Genomic DNA, 16,823 nt, shown 5'->3' with positions numbered 1-16,823 from the left:
GGACTCTAGGCAGGTGCTCTACCACTGAGCCACACCCCAGCCCCTCACTGGGAGATTCTAGGCAGGGGCTCTATCACTGAGTCACACCCCAGCCCCTCACTGGGGGATTCTAGGTAGTGCTCTACCACTGAGCTACACCCCAGCCCCTCACTGGGGGATTCTAGGCAGGTGCTCTACCACTGAGCCACACCCCCAGCCCCTCACTGGGGGACTCTAGGCAGGTGCTCTACCACTGAGCCACACCCCAGCTCCTCACTGGGGGGTTCTAGGCAGGTGCTTTACCACCAAACTATATTCCTAGTCTTCTTATTATGTTTTATTTTGAGACAGGGTCTTGCCAAGTTACCTAGGCTGGTACCTTGAATTTACCATCTCCTGCCTCAACTTCTTGAATGCTGGAATTACAGGCCTGTGACATCAGGCCTCCTCTTTTTCTTGGAAGTGTCAAGATTTGCTGTCATTCAGGGGAGGCTTTGTGGTTGTGAATGTCACCTGGGTGTTCTCCAACTCCAAAGGTCAGCAAGAGGGCCCGTGGTCCTTGTTCTCCAGGCTGCTGACACCTTCAGTTCCGGGAATTGGAGTGTATCCCCGTGTGATCTGTCCCATTGTGTCACAGTGGACGCCAGCACAGGTAGAAACTGGCTCATTGGGGGCGGAACTCCTGTGCTGCTCTTTGCTCAGGAGGACCTGATATGTGGATACATAATAAATAAACCTTCATGGGCCATGCATGGTGGTGCAGGCCTGTGATCCTAACACTCAGGAGGACCTGATATGTGGATGCATAATAAATAAACCTTCATGGGCCATGCATGGTGGCGCAGGCCTGTGATCCTAACACTCAGGAGGACCTGATATGTGGATGCATAATAAATAAACCTTCATGGGCCATGCATGGTGGCGCAGGCCTGTGATCCTAACACTCAGGAGGACCTGATATGTGGATGCATAATAAATAAACCTTCATGGGCCATGCATGGTGGCGCAGGCCTGTGATCCTAACACTCAGGAGGACCTGATATGTGGATGCATAATAAATAAACCTTCATGGGCCATGCATGGTGGCGCAGGCCTGTGATCCTAACACTCAGGAGGACCTGATATGTGGATGCATAATAAATGAACCTTCATGGGCCATGCATGGTGGTGCAGGCCTGTGATCCTAACACTCAGGAGGACCTGATATGTGGATGCATAATAAATAAACCTTCATGGGCCATGCATGGTGGTGCAGGCCTGTGATCCTAACCCTCAGGAGGACCTGATACGTGGATGCATAATAAATAAACCTTCATGGGCCATGCGTGGTGGTGCAGGCCTGTGATCCTAACACTCTGGAGGACCTGATATGTGAATGCATAATAAATAAATCTTCATGGGCCATGCATGGTGGTGCAGGCCTGTGATCCTAACACTCAGGAGGCAGAGGCAGGAGGATGGAGAGTTCAAGGCCAGCTTCAGGGCTGGGGAGATGCCTCGGTAGGTACAACGCTTTTGCTCTCCATGCATGAAGGTGTGTGGAGGACAAAGAAAGGAGGGTAGCCGGGACTAGTTGGCTGCCAGTCTAGATGCAAAGTCAGCGAAGGATGGTTTTTGTCTTTAGAGAATAAAGCAGAGCAGAGGGCAGGATGCCGGAGACCTCCTCCAGTCTCCGTGCACAAACCTACACACACAGTAAATGAACAAGCTGAAAAGAGATGCATGAGTTTGGGCAGGAAGCTATGGCAGAGAGAGCCAGGGCCTTCACTGTGGGCAGGACAGGACATGAAGAGCACATGGCTCAACGTGAAGGCAGCTGCTTTGAACAGCTGTGGTGACCGCCAAGCCACAGGGCATCCTAACTGCTCAGTCCCTAGTCCTGGGTGACTGAGAAGAAAAGACACTATCTTGGGGTGTGAAGATTACAGAGGAGATGGGTGGGGTGTGGTTGGGCCTGTGAGTTGCCTACGCAGCCTCCCTCACTGCAACACCCTTCTCATCCTGGGGTCTGTCCCATCTGTCCAGGGCCAGCCAGGCCACACATGTCAAAACCTTAAAGTAGAGCAAATGAAAATCTTGGTTTCAGTGCTGACTGACCCAGTGTGGCGCCAGCCACCTACTGGACATGCATATCTCTCACGTGGCCAGGAAGGCAGTTTGGGTAGCATGCTCCTCCACTGAACCTGCCTTTAATGTGTGCGCGTGAAGTATACGTGGAGGAAAAGGCAAGGCTGGCCAGCCAGCAAGCCCCAGGGACTGCCTTGTCTCTGCCACTCCAGTGCTGAAACGCCACCACGCCTGCTCTTTACACGGTGCTGAGGCGCAAACTCGGGGCCTCACGCTGTGCGGCAAGCCCCTTTTGGACTGGGCCCTCTCTCCAGCCCTGACCTGCCTTTTGACATGAGGAAAATACTCCAGTGCTGTTAATTGTAGTGAGAAGAGCCCTGGTGGGTAGATTTCGAGAGCACTACCTAGAAGTCAGCGGCATTTCAATGGTTCAGGTCCTCTTCCTATCAGAAACCACACTGGAAATATCTCCACTTCAATCTCCCAAATCCTACTTTTATCATACCGCATCAATCTTTAAAAAGAGCCCCAAAAAAGACCGCCACCGCACCGGGCTCAGACTTGGTTTTATTAAGTCTACTGTCTGATGAGCAAGGCCTGTAATATCCTGGTTAATATCCTGTCCGCTGCCCGCTGCTGACATCACTAATGCCACTGACCCCTTTTCATTTCCTGCAGGCTCACCCAGAGCTCCATGTACCATCACCCTGCAGCAGCAGGCACTCCAAGCCAGACGACGACAATGAGCCCGATTCCCACAACAGTGCCGGCGAGGGAGGTTGCTCCCAGCCCCCACCCCCGTGCTCTGAAGAGAGGAGAGAGGCCGCCATCAGAACCTTGCAGGCCCAGTGGAAGGCCCACAGACACAAGGTGAGCTTCCTGGTCCATGTCCAGCTGCAGAGAACATCTGGTGTTGGTGTGCTCCATTACCCAGTGGGTTCGGCACATCCACTCAGTGCTTTCACCCCACCACCACCACCAGTCATCACTGGTGCTTAGAGTGGGTTGGCTCGAAGAAGGTGGAGTTTCAAGTGCCCGCACCTTGAAAGGAGAGGTGCTGTATGCTTGTAAACCCAGTACCAAAGAGAATTGGGAGTTCAAGGTCGACCTAAGCCACATGAGACCATCTCTAAAAACAAACTAGTAACAGTCCAGTAACCTGGCTTCAGCCATCTTGGGTAGCCACAGGACTGTTTGCAGTTCCGTCTTTCATCGGTCAGTTTCCGTGGTGTAAGCAGCAGTTGCTCAGCATTGGACATGGATCCGGGTGCTCCTGAAGAGACAGGGCAAGCCTTTTTTCTAGGCAAATAACAGTTTCAGAGCAGGGAATTGTTGGATGATCCCCCTTCTGGCAGAACACAGGAACCCCTCCCTGTATCCCTCTTGGGAAGAGAGTTAATTTGAGCTCAGATTCTTTCATTTATTGAATCATTTTCTTTTTATGATTTATAAAATCTTTACTGACAAATAATTCACATAGTACACAATTTGCCTGTTGGCACAATTTGATAGACTTTAGTCCAGCATCCTCATCGGCCCATGACACCATCACCACTTTCTATTTTAGAACATCGCTATCTTACTGAACAATTTTAAAAGTTAGTTGCAATCATTATTCTCTTTAATATTGGCCCAGATATCGTCACGAGAGCCCCTTTGTCATGTCATTGTTTCCTGGCAGGGAAGGTTCCCATGCCCCACCTCGACCTGGCCATTAGAGTCAGCCGTCAGTGCCCCCTCTGCCCTTGTTGGCTTTCGCAGATGGAGGAGTAGACACTGGGGTAGATGCAGGAGAGGGTGAGAGTGGCAGTCACCATCAAAGTGCGCGATGAACTTGAACAGAAACGTCACAGACTCCGTCACTGCACCGCAAGTACAGGGTCCGCTGCTCTTCCTGCTGCTGTGTCAAAACTATCAGCCAGAGCAACTGCAGGGACAGGGTAGATCTGGGTTCACAGTCTGTGTCGGCCACGTCATGGCACCAGGAGCGTGAGGGAGGCAGCTGGTCACATCGTGTGCAGAGTCAGGCAGCAGAGACAGAACTCCATGCTCAGCTCCATTCTCCTTCTGTGCAGTTCAGGACCTCAGCCCATGGGCTGGCACCACCCACACTGAGGGTGAGTCTTCCCGCCCAGTTAACTCATCTGGAAAGCCTCTCACAGACACACCCACAGGTGTGTTGCCATGGCAAATCTAAGTCAGCAGGTTACAGTGAAGATTAACTGTCACATCTACTGAGGGGGACATTCTTCTAAGGAATGGAAACCTGGCGAGACGTCACTCTGCTCACATTAATTCATTTCTCGGTTTCCTTATTTCAGAAAAGAAAAGCAGCTTTGGATGAGGTAAGCCAGCTCAATTGCACCCGGGTCCAAACACCCCTTTTCACTGTGGTGTAAAGTAACCTAGGAGTAGTCAGGGAGGGGTGTGTGCACTTGTGTAAGGGATGCTGGTGTGAGTGGAGGTCGGGAAGGCTGGAGCTGCTTCATTACTTTTGGCCTTATCCTCTTGAGACAGGGTCCCTCACTGAACCTGAAGCTAGGCTGGCTGCTGCTGTATCTGCTGCCCCTTGTGTGCTGGGTTACAGGCACATGTGGCCACACCTGGCTGCCTCTGTATCTGCTGCCCCTTGTGTGCTGGGTTACAGGCACATGTGGCCACACCTGGCTGCCGCTGTATCTGCCCCTTGTGTGCTGGGTTACAGGCACATGTGGCCACACCTGGCTGCCGCTGTATCTGCCCCTGGTGTGCTGGGTTACAGGCACATGTGGCCATACCTGATTCTAGGGAGGTGTGAGGGGATTCAAATTCAGTTCCTAATGCTTGCACAGAAAGTGCTCCTAACTTCTGAGCCATCTCTCCAGCCCATCCAAGGGATAGTTAAAGGCATCTCCCTGGTGCTGATTTTCGGGAAATGAATTCAAGCTCAGGCACAGAGTCTAAAATACACTAGTAACAGAAGCTAAAATGAACACCTGAGTAGCTTCACATTTTAAACTTCACTTGCGCACTCTTTCCTCCACTCCCACTTCAGTTTGGAGTTGAACAATCCCACGTGCTCAGCCACAGATGCCACGACACACATGCTGTAAAGCAGGGAGAACTGAGGTGGTCTGAGGACTAGAGCTGCCATCCTGCAGCCCAGCTGTCCCCTGGGACACATGGCGAAGGACAGTAGGCTTGTCCCAACAAGAGAGCTGGCAAGAAGGAGAAGCAGGTTCTGGTGGCTGTGAAAATAAGAGACTGCTATTGTTATTGGGGCTTCCTGCATGCTAGATGTGGCTCCACCACGGAGCCATGCCCCAGCCCCTCACTGGGGGATTCTAGGCAGGTGCTCTACCACTGAGCCACACCCCAGCCCCCCAATGGGGGATTCTAGGCAGGTGCTCTACCACTGAGCCACACCCCAGCCCCTCACTGGGGGATTCTAGGAAGATGCTCTACCACTGAGCCACACCCCAGCCCCTCACTGGGGGATTCTAGGCAGGAGCTCTACCACTGAGCCACACCCCAGCCCCTCACTGGGGATTCTAGGCAGGTGTTCTATTTCTGAACCATGCTTGCAGTCCTCCCTGTATTTTTATTTTGAGACAGTTTTGCCTCATTTTCCAGGCTGGCCCTGAACTTGTGATTCTCTTTCTCTTGCTTCAGTCTTAGGTAGTTAAGATAGCTGGCCTGTCCTATCAAGCCCTCCTCCTGTGGCTTCTTCCTGCCCAGATGTCCATTCTTGCTTTGTGGTTTCCCAATTAGATTAGCTTACCTGGGCTGGGTTTCCGCCTCGACACTGTCCAGCTGTTAGGTGTTCTAACATACAGCCTGGGCCAGAGTTCAGGCCACATTAGGGGCTGAATGTCTCTGGCCTCAGTTACTGCCCTTCAGTTCATTGGCTGTTGTGTACAGGGTCGTCACACTCCAAGAGCTAAGAAGAGCAGGTGTGGCTGGAAACTTCATGGCACCTTATCTGCCTAGAATCCCCCAGTGAGGGGCTGGGGTGTGGCTCAGTGGTAGAGCGCTTACCCAGCATGCACAAGGCCCAGGACTCAGTTGCCAACACTTAAAACAGAAAAGATCTTTCTGTAGTGTTTGTGACTGGAGAATGTGTGAAAGGAAGTAAACAGAACACTTCAACCCTGCTGTGAAGACACGCCGGTGTGTGGAGTCTGGAAGACAAGCACCGGCATACACTTGTAATCCCAGCACTCAGGAGGCAGAAACAGGAGGTTCGGCACACGTTTGAGGTCTTAGCAAGACCCTGACTCAAAAAGTCAAAACAGTGTGCCAAGTCTAAACTAATATTAGCAGCTGGTGTGACCGGGATTGGTGTGTCTGCTGCGGCAGTCGGCATGTGCCAGCGTGCGTGCGTGCAGGGTTAGGAGGAGGCAGAGGGGGCACTGTGACGTGCCCCTGGTTACACAGCGGTAAGAGGAGTTTTCTCCATTCGCCGTTCATCTCCACCCAGTACCATCTTCAGGAAACTGAGTCCTTCCCTTTCCCACCAGGCAGCAACTGTGCTCCAGGCGGCCTTCAGGGGACACCTAGCTCGTTCAAAGCTGTTACGCAGCAAAGCCCCAGACTCCAGGCCTCCCAGCCTGCCGGGCCCTCCCAACCAGGTAACCGTCTGGGTGGCTGACACCAGCTGCTTGACCCCTCTTCAGCCCCTTACACGTCTTCAGCAGAGGACTCTCAGGCCGTGTGCAGCCTTCTAGTCCTCTGGCTGGGCAGATGTGCCTGGTGCTCCACCCGGCCCTGCGGTGGCCCCTTTGACATGCTGGGCTGGTTTAGCCTTGAGTCTGGAACTGGCAGGCCTCACAGTGACTGGAGTGGCTGATGAGGAGCACCATTGGGGGTGCAGCTGGAAAGCCCCCCCTCTCCTGCCCCGGATACTTGCATGCTGCATTTGGAGACAGCAGGGTGGCCCCAGACAGGTCTCCCTCCTGTTGTCATTAGCTGCAGAGCTCTGCCACACCCCGTGTCCCAAGCCCCGTCACCCGGCCTGAAGACAGCCCAGCACAAGAGGAGGCCATCATCGTCATCCAGTCCATCCTCCGGGGATACCTGGCCCAGGCCAGGTTCATGTAAGTGGGGCCACAGACACCTCTCTGCTGTGTTACTTTGGGGTCTAGGGGGCTAGCCTGAGCTCCAGTGGGATTCATAATGATGTGTTGTTATGACACTTGCTGTGTTAGCCATGGCCTGGCAGTCACCATAGCAACTGGTAGGCCTTCGGGGATATTCTAGCTTCACTTTGGGTATTGGGTGGGCTATAAACTCTTGCCATCCTGAGAAGACCCTCCTAGGGGAAGTAAGGAGGTGTGTGGACATCAGGTGGAACAGGGCCTGTAAGTGTGTGGGCATCGTAGGCTTGGGCTCACATACTGTCCCTTTTTAAAGAAAAATGTAATTTGGCACAGTGATACACACCTGTAATCCCAGCACTCAGGAGGCTGAGGCAGGAGGATCTCTGTGAGTTAGAGGCCAGCCTGGTCTACAGATCAAGTTCCAAGACAGCCAAGGCTGTTTACACAGGAAAAACCCTGTCTCGAAAAAAAGATTGAGCACCGAGCACCCTGAGTTCAGCAGGGCCTAAGACGTGACCCAAAGGCATAGACTTTGAGGGCAGCAAAGGCCCTAGGCAGACTTGCTCCGTGTTTCACTTACGGAAGTGGCTGCTGCCCCATGATCAGATTGCTGTGGCAAGCAGGCCAGGACGCTTGGTGTTGTCCAGCCCCTGGCTCAGCCAGAGCCTTCTGTCTTCCAGCGCCAAGTGCTGCCGAGGAATCGCTGCCGCCTCTCAGAGGGAAGCTGTCTCATCCCCGCCCTCCGGGTCCGTCTCCCCACCCTCCCTAGCAGCTTCTCCTGGTAATTTCATTCAGTCGTCGGTTCTGCTGCAAGGGGGAGGTGGCCCTGCAAGGGTTAAGGCAAAGGTGGCTGGGTAAGAATGCAAGGCCCCACTGTCAGCTGCCTCAGCCTGGGTTCATACCTCTGCCGGAAGACCAGAGATTCCCTCTCCTCCATTGCTGCTGGAGCGACAGCTGGGGTTTGAACCAGTGGACTGCATCAGTGATGGCCGTGGTGTGGGCCCTGTGTCCTCCGTACCCCCGAGCCATGCAGTCAGAGCTTTCCTGGCTTGTATTTCTTTTTCTTTTTTTTTTTTTTTCTTTTTTTTGGTTTTTCGAAACAGGGTTTCTCTGTGTAGTTTTGCACCTTTCCTGGAATTCACTTTGTAGCCCAGGCTGGCCTTGAACTCACAGAGATCCGCCTGCCTCTGCCTCCCGAGTGCTGGGATTAAAGGCGTGCGCCACCACCGCTCCGCCTCTGGCTTTTATTTCTTCAGCCATGGGCTTTCAGGCGAATCTCTGTGAGTTTGGGGCCAACCTGGTCTACAAAGTAAGTCCCCGGACAGCCAGAGCCACACAGAGAAACCCTGTCTCTAAAATAAAATAATAAAAACGCATTAAGAGAAAACAACAACAAGCATTGGGTAAAGAAGCCCCAGGCTACTCAAGGTAAAGGAACAGGGTTCAATTCCCAGGCCTCACATTGAAAAACCCATGGGCATGGTGATGCACATAATGTCAGTGCTGGAGAGGTAGAGACAGGAACGCCCCTGGGGCTCACTGGCTGGTCTGCTTAGCCAAATCATCAAGTTCCTGGCCAGCGAGAGGCCTTGTCTCAAGAAATAAGAGACAAAGTTAACAGCACCTGAGAAATGATACCTAAGACTAACTCTGACTTCTTACCTACACACGAACACGTACACACACACACACACACACACACACACACACACACACACACACACAGAGCAAGTACACATATACTCATACAAATCAAGTCCAGGGCACAGGCAGACTCTGTCCCCAGCTATGAGGTCTAGCTCGTGCTAAGATGTGGTCCCTTTAGGCCCCTGCCTGCGGGGCATCTCTTCTCATGAGTGGAGAGCTGGGCTGGACAGCCCAACAGTCTACTAGCCCATGGGTCCTACTGCTATGTGTCGGTGCCTACAACTCCTGCCTTAGCTGCAGCAGTGGCCCACTGTGACTGGCATCAGTGAGGATGAGGAAGGACTTGGGTCATGTTAGAGAAGTTCAGCTGTGCAGGCATGTGACACCCCAGGGAGCTGAGCCCCTGGGTGTCAGAGGTGGAACTAATGAAGGCTGGCAAGGTCAGAGAAGTGCTGGCTGCTGGCACAGTGGGTGGGTGGCTGCTAGGACAGTGGGTGGGGGGCTGCTGGGACAGTGGGTGGGGGGCTGCTGGGACAGTGGGTGGGTGGCTTCTGGGACAGTGGGTGGGTGGCTGCTGGGACGGTGGGGGGGAGCTGCTGGGACAGTGGGTGGGGGGCTGCTGGGACAGTGGGTGGGGGGCTGCTGGGACAGTGGGTGGGGGGCTGGTCCTGCCCAGAACTGACATGCCTTATACAGAATGGGGTCCTTCAGGGAAGGGCATCGAGGAGAGCTGTGGGAAGGCTGCCGAGGCTGAAGAGGAGTCGGAAGAGGAAGCCGAAGAGGAGGCAGAAGAATCAGCAGCCCTGCAGCTCTATTCAGGTTTGTGTGGTAGTGGTGGCCAGGGCAGCAGCTTCCCGAGCAGTCCCCCACTCCGTTGGCAGTAGAGACACACAGTGGAGACAAGGCTGACTCTGACTCCAACCTCACCCAGAGACCATGGCTGGATGGCCTTCTCTAGCAGCTCTCCCTACTGTTGCTGTTTTCTCTGAGGTGCTGGAGATGGAACCCAGGGCCTTGCACATACTAGAGAAGTGTTCTGCTGAGCCACACCCCAGCCCCTCACTGGGGGATTCTAGGCAGGTGCTCTACCACTGAGCCACACCCCAGCCCCTCACTGGGGCATTCTAGGCAGGTGCTCTACCACTGAGCCACACCCCAGCCCCTCACTGGGGGATTCTAGGCAGGTGCTCTACCTCTAGGTGGGGACTCTACCACTGAACCTCACCCCAGCCCCACAGTAAGGGATGCTCTACCATTGACACTTTCTCAGCCCTTCGTGGGATAGAGTTGGGCATCGAAGACATGTACTGTACATCTGAGCCATAGCCCCAACCCTTAACTGGTTCTGACTGGATCAGTCAGTTCCCAGGGGCCCCAGAGAAGCGTTTTAGGAGACCCTCCTGCAACTCCATGCTTAACGTATTGTCACATTTGAAAGTCCTACATCCACTTCAGCTGTCACTTTCCAAGCTGTGTCAGAGCTACAAAACCATGAGCTCTGCTGTTCTCTCCAAACCCTTGTCTGCAAAGTGAGGTGAGCCAAGACAGAAGCCCTCGGATTTCAGAGAAGGCAGGCACACAGACACCCGAATCCCAAAGCCTGCAATCCCCAGGCCCCCAAAGGCTTTGGACTGTTCTCTAAAAAGCTGTCTGTGCTGATCTCACCAGGTCCAGTGTCTGCTGACCTTTAAATTATTTGGTCAGGGCTGAAAAGTGTATTTATGCTGCCCTTTTTTCCCCTTGTCAAATGTAATTTAAAGTGGCAGGTTTATCCACCTGTGTAGACTGGCCCAGAAGCATCCATCACTGCTCACCAGGCACTGACCCCCGGGATATGCATCCATGTGAGAAAAGTGAATGACACCCTTGTTTGAGCTGATTGTGTTGGGTGCTCATTGGCTGATTGGTTGTTGAGACAGGATCTCACTCTAGCCCAGGGTGAGTGGCCTTTACCTGACCATCTTCCTGCTTCCACCTCCCACGTGCTGGGATTCCAGGCATCACAGCCACACCCAGGCCTTGACTGTGCAGAGCCTGCCTTCAGTCCCAGCAGAGGGGAGAGGATGAGCTGCAGACCAGCTGCAGCCACTCAGTGGCTTTGAGGCTACATGAGTTACATGAGACTCTCTCACAGAAGGAAGGAAGGGGCTTGAAAGATGGTTCATTGGTTAAGAGCACTGGCTATTCTTGTTGAGGGCCTGGATTCAGTTCTCAGTGTCCACATGGTGGCTCACAACTGTCTGTAACTCTGGTTCCAGAGGATCCAATCCCCCCACACACACACATACACACACACACACACACACACACACACACTAGCTTCTGCAGGCTCTGCACACATCTGGTGCCCAGACATTCATGCAGCAAATCACCTATACACATAAAATAACCTTTTTTTTTAAGAGGAGAGGTGAGAAAAAAAGACATGAGAAAGGGCAAGAGGAGAGAGGAAGGAAGGAGGAAGAAAAGGAAAATAGAACTTAGGGCTACAGGCTAAAATCCCAGGAATCTAGAGGCTGAGGCAGGAGGATCATAAGTTAAGGCTAGCCAGGGTTACATGGCCAGACCCTATCTCAAAGACTAACAAACAAGAGAACAGCTAGAGAGAAGAACGCTCCAGGAAAGTGTGTCTGTGGGGGAAGCGCTTGCATGCAAGCGTGAGGACATGAGTTCAGATCCCCAGTACCCATGTGAGGCCTCCTGTGAAGGGGGGGGGTCAATACAGCATCAAACAGCAGAGACCCTCTTTAAATCTCAAATCAGTAGCCTTTCATTTCCCCCCTTTAGGAGCAATAAGAGTGTCGCTCTGTGCCAAGGAGGAGCTGAAAGAGGCCGCTGCTGTTGACCCTGCCCCCTCCTCACACCCCTCAGTTCCTGCCTCCCCGCAGGGTGGCCATCGGGACTGTCTGTCCCCATCCGGTCTGGAGGCTGTGCCTCGGTCCAGTGTGAAGGATGTGTTGTCCTTGGATGTGTGTGACGGAAGGAGCAGCAGTGCCGGAAGTGCTCAGCCATCCCTGGGTACGTCCCTCTGTCCTTCTGTCCCCTCTGCCTCATCCTGGCTCCTCACCAGACAGGGCAGGCGACCCAGGGCCCCTTCAGCCAGGACCTGCTTATACACAGTGGCCACTCGGTCCTGATTCCCTTTGCATGTTTTCAGTTTCTGAGCTAATCTTGCTGCGTAGTCCAGGCTAGCCTCAAACTCACTGTATAGCCCAGTCTAGCCTCAAACTTGTGACCCTCCTCCTCCTCCTCCTCCTCCTCCTCGGTCGGCTTGCCGAGTGCTGGGATTACAGGTGTGCACCACCACACCAGGCCTGCATGGGTTTTCATGTCGGTGCTGCCAGGCTGTCACAGGAGTGGGAGCTGGCAAGAGGCTCTGGAGTGGTGTGCGGGTGGGCTCCGAAGATGGGCCTTGGCTGTGTGGTTGGGGCTTCAGTCTTGCATGCCAGCTCACAGCTGTCCACACCGCGTGACCGACTCCACGTGGCTGACCTCCCTCTCTGGTTCATTTCAGTGGCGTCCTCTTCCTCAGGACTGCAGCCCCTGTCGCCACCACCTGTGGAGGATGTCAGCTCCGATGACTCAGATGACATTATCTTTTCACCATTTCTGCCCAGGAAGAAAAGCCCCTCCCCATTCTAGGACCCCAGTCGTCGCCTCCTGGTGAGGTGTCTGTGGGGACAGGTTAGAGGACTCGCTAACTGAATTTGAGAAGATGACCTATCTTGCTAGGGAAAGAGCCCCGCCTTGGGAACAGCTCAGCCATCGGTTTTCTTGTGTCTTGTGCCTGTGCCTTTGAGGGACCCTGGTGGCCTTACGCTGCTCTCTGGGGAGGGCGGACAGCCGCCTCCCACTTCCATCTCCGGTCGCAGCCCATGTGTTTCCAGTGCCCACCCCAAATCAGGTCAGCAGGGAGTCCCGCCAAGACAAGAACTCTTGCAAAGTCTACCACCTGCCCTTGACCTTGGCACTGTCAGCTGCCACTGATATATGGCCTTCTTTGTCCTGTGCTGCCCACTGCCTTACACGTCACCCAAGCAAATCTCCTGTCCCCACAGCAGAATGCAATCATACCACAGTCAGCAAGAAGCCTTGGACATCAGGGTCCCCAACCGAGCCCCTGTCCCATGGGCTCCTTGCTCCCCTTTCTCTTATCCCCACCACCTCCGTCCCCCTGAGAGGACGAACTCTTGGAAGAGCAGCCAGCAGTGTCCCATGGAGGGGCACAGCAGCTGTTGAGAGGCAGCGAGAGGACAGAGCCACAGGCCACCCAGAGACAAGGCAGAGAACAGGACCAGGAGGCAGCCCACCATCCCAGAGGAGAGAAGTCTCAGGGATGAACAAATCCCAATGTGGACCTGGGGACAGCCTTGTCACCTGGGTGTGCAGAGGCATCTGCAGGCCACCAATGCCACCTCGCCCACTCAGCAGCCAGTGCCTGACATGTTGGCCCCTTGTTTGTGGAATTTGCTGCTGTCAGTGGGTGAGAAGGAGGGGCTTTGGGCTGGACAGTGTTAGGGGTGTCCAGGCTCCGTGTGGCCCAAGTCCACCTTCCCTGTCAAGAGTGCCTGTGGGACTGGCTGCCGGTGGGCTCCAGAGATCACTGGGGGTGGCACCTCCTGGCCCCATGGGACTGGTTTTTGTCTCAGGGAAAAACCTAATGCTAGAAGGTTCCTTCTTGGACGAGACCAGTGGGAACACCAAGAGGTTTGCCCTTAGGACCATTTGATCCTGGCATCCTCCACAAAACACCTGTGTGATGCTGCACACAGCAGGCTGGGCGTGGGAACCTCAGGACGGGAGCTGGGCTTGGTGGCCAGAGGCCAGGAAGAAGGAGCCCAACTTTGCCGGCTTGCCCCAGGGAGGGGAAGTGCCCCTAATACTGTGATGGGAGCAGGCACTGGTGCCTAGCCCTTCTCTCCAGCAGGGGGACCCTGGCTGGCTCGGTCTTTAGGCACCGTGGGCTGTCTGCCAATTTCGTTTCTTCCCCATGAACTGATGTGATTGCATAAACACGGCAGTCAGCTGGAGCCCTCCAGATCTGTCTGCCTCTGCCGCAACTCGGGGTGTTTCCTGTGATTGATGCCACCACTTCAAGTGTCAGACCTGCCCATTAAGGCACGAAAAGATGGCTACCGGTGGCCCTCGTGTGCCTGTACCTTCCCTGAGGCCAGCGGTCCTTTTTATGGCTACTCTGTCCCCTCTCTTCTTTAATAGCAGCCATTTGTACGTTGAGTGTTCTGAGAGTGAGCAGTCAGGAGTTCTGGCAGAGGATGCATAATGGGTGTCTTCACCTCGGCTGCTCCCACCTCAGGAAAAGGGGCAGGGTCTGTACAGAGGCTGACCTGTGCACCCAGCCTGGCCAGCGGGCAGTGAGGTCAAGATCAGCCCCTGCACTTGAGTTTTCTGAGAACAGGAAAACTATAAACCTCCTGTCCTTTGGTGCAGCAGCTAATCTATTAAAGGTAAACCCTGCCTTGGAGCTACCTCGGTAAATGACGGTGCCTCAAGCCTCTGTGTTTGGCTGGTGTCCTGTGTCCTGTGCTCCTCACCCAGGCCCCATTGCTACAGCAGACTGCCCCTGGCTGGTCTGAAACAGCACCTGGGTGGGGGTAACCCATATGGGGCCTAGGGACAGTACTGAGAACTGCTGGCTTCTCCAGGAGTGAATGTAGGAACTGGGAGTCCAGCCAGTCAGTACAGCTTTGAACCCCGCCTGATCTATAAGACAGGCTCCTTGTGCTTGGCTTGGTTTCCGAGGCACAAGTTCCCCAGCACCTGACTGGCCAGCTAGGGCCAGTGGCAAAGCCAAAACTACGGAGACTGGGCAGGGTGAGCTGTAAGCCAATTGCCAGAGGCTGTGGGCCGGGCCAACCATGCTGAGAGTATGATTGGTCCGGGACCCAGCCGGTTGTGGTCTGTGGACTCTAAATGGGGTCGTAAGAAGCAGCGAAATTCATCCCTGGGGGAGACTAGGAGTGGAGACCTTTCCAGAAGGAAAGGACCTCAGACCTCAGCAATCAGAACCAAGCGGGCTCAGGTGTGTGCCCTTGAGATGGGTAAGTGATGTCACTGTGCCCTTATTTCCATGGCAACACCTCCACAGCACCTTGAGCTTCAAAGAGCAGCTGTGAGACTCCTCTGGAGGCTGGTAGGTCTTCCAGCTTTGGAGGACCCCATGCTTTCTTCGTGACCCACTCAAACTCGAACATGAAAAGTCAGAACGTGACTCTACCCCGTGAGCAGCAAGCAACCTGCCGCCCCTGCCCTGCTGCAGTCGACCTGTGTGGAGAGCTGGAAAGGTGGAGGTGCCGTTCACACCAAGACGGTGCTGACTAGAGGCCTTGGGATCTCTGGAGAGTGGACAGGAAGCCAGCGGGGATTGGGACACAGTGCTTGCAGGGAACCTCTGGGATGGTGTTCCTCTTACCCATGACTGGGGGAAGAGGATGCCTCCGGCTCAGAAGCCAGGAACAGCCTGGGGTCACCGTCCTGAAGATGCCATCCCAGTGAAAAAGCAAGATCCAGGAAACACCACAGTCCTCTCTTGCCCTTGCTTCACCTCCACCCACCAGATACAGCTGAGAAGGAAATGCAGAGGGGCTGGTACAAGCCAGACTCCCCCAAACCGGCAAAACAGGCAGCAGTGAACTGAGTGTGGATGGGGAGCAAACCTGGAGTGAGCAGAATCAGACTGTAGGGGCTTTGTGTGGCACTGGAGATGGCCCCCAAGCCCTGGTGGAGCTAGGCAGGTGCTCTACCACTGAGCCACACCCCAGCCCCTCACTGGGGGATTCTAGGCAGGTGCTCTACCACTGAGCCACACCCCAGCCCCTCACTGGGGGATTCTAGGCAGGTGCTCTACCACTGAGCCACACTCCAGCCCCTCACTGGGGGATTCTAGGCAGGTGCTCTACCACTGAGCCACACTCCAGCCCCTCACTGGGGGATTCTAGGCAGGGGCTCTACCACTGAGCCATACCCCAGCCCCTCACTGGAGGATTCTAGGCAGGTACTCTACCACTGAGCCACACCACTAGCCCCACAGTGCATCCTTGGTGTAGTGTCACCACAGGGGCATGCGGCATTGAAAGGGGGCTTGGTCAGAAGCCACCCGGAGCACAGTCCCTCTAAAGCTCCTGGTGACTGAGCAGCAATGGCCAGGACCCCATGTCTGGTCTTTGTATAAAGTCCCGTAGTAGAGTGGGGAGCTCTTTGTGGGTCTGTTTCATGCCGAGGAAGGACTGACTGAGCGACCCTGACTGCAGGTGCTGGCTGTATTGTCTGATAAATGTCTATTTTTGTCTCCCAACGAGGGGAGTGCGGACCGTGTGCCTTCAGTCTCGCAGACCTAGGACCCTCTCTGTGAAGAGACCAATCATTAGAAAAAGACAAGGTGACAGCGGAGTACATTCCTTTAAAGCTATAAATACCTTCCCGGGAAAGCACTCTAACCTTTGAGATCTAAATAAAAATTCCATTATAGCCCGGTCAAACTAATTGCAAATTCCTCCTCGGAGGGGAAAGCAGCATTGGCTCCCTCGGCTCAGACACTCTGAGGAGCTCGTGTGGAGCTCCCACCTCCTCGGGTTCCCAAGGGCCTGCATACACAGCCCCCCTCTGACTGACTGACCTGTCTGGTGCAGGTCCCAGCTGGGCAAGCACCTCTTAAAATGAGAGAGATTGCATCTAGAAGCTGGGGAATTGTCAAAATGGCCCGGAACAGTTGGGAGTGGATCCCTGGCCTTTTTGGTCTTAATTTTTTTCTCTCTCCCTTTTTAAACGGCCTCGCTGTGTAGCACTGGCTGGCATGAGATTAAAGTCATACGCCACCACACCCAGCTTAGAAAAATTGTAATTTAGGGCCAGCAAGATTGCTCAGTAGATAAAGGCACCTGATGCCAAGTCTGACACCCTGAGTTCAGTCTTCAGGCCCCACACGGTGGACGGAGAGCCAGATGCCACAAGTCATCCTCTGATGTCTGGATGTTGTCATGTGCATGTGTGGGTGCATATATACACATAACTGTAGTGAGGACGTTTACATTGTTG

General features: G+C 54.2%; 1 protein-coding gene across 11 annotated transcripts in view; it reads left to right on the top strand.

Moving 5' to 3' along the window:
* Positions 1–13,831, top strand: part of Iqce (IQ motif containing E) — a 45,624-nt gene extending 31,793 nt beyond the window's left edge. For all 11 annotated transcript variants that reach the window (XM_076560518.1, XM_076560517.1, XM_076560519.1 and 8 more), the window contains 8 exons: positions 2,725–2,916; positions 4,368–4,391; positions 6,546–6,656; positions 6,994–7,121; positions 7,805–7,905; positions 9,483–9,590; positions 11,559–11,789; positions 12,286–13,831. In XM_076560518.1, coding sequence (XP_076416633.1) covers positions 2,725–2,916; positions 4,368–4,391; positions 6,546–6,656; positions 6,994–7,121; positions 7,805–7,905; positions 9,483–9,590; positions 11,559–11,789; positions 12,286–12,413 — 1,023 coding nt within the window. In that variant the 3' untranslated portion in view covers positions 12,414–13,831. The remainder of the gene's footprint in view (positions 1–2,724; positions 2,917–4,367; positions 4,392–6,545; positions 6,657–6,993; positions 7,122–7,804; positions 7,906–9,482; positions 9,591–11,558; positions 11,790–12,285) is intronic.
* The last annotated feature ends 2,992 nt before the right edge of the window (positions 13,832–16,823 follow it).

The sequence above is a fragment of the Peromyscus maniculatus genome, chromosome 23 (assembly GCF_049852395.1).
Source record: "Peromyscus maniculatus bairdii isolate BWxNUB_F1_BW_parent chromosome 23, HU_Pman_BW_mat_3.1, whole genome shotgun sequence".
In the NCBI taxonomy this organism is placed as follows: Eukaryota; Metazoa; Chordata; class Mammalia; order Rodentia; family Cricetidae; genus Peromyscus; species Peromyscus maniculatus.
Note: the sequence above shows the minus strand (reverse complement) of the source record. Positions and strands in the feature narration are given on the sequence as shown.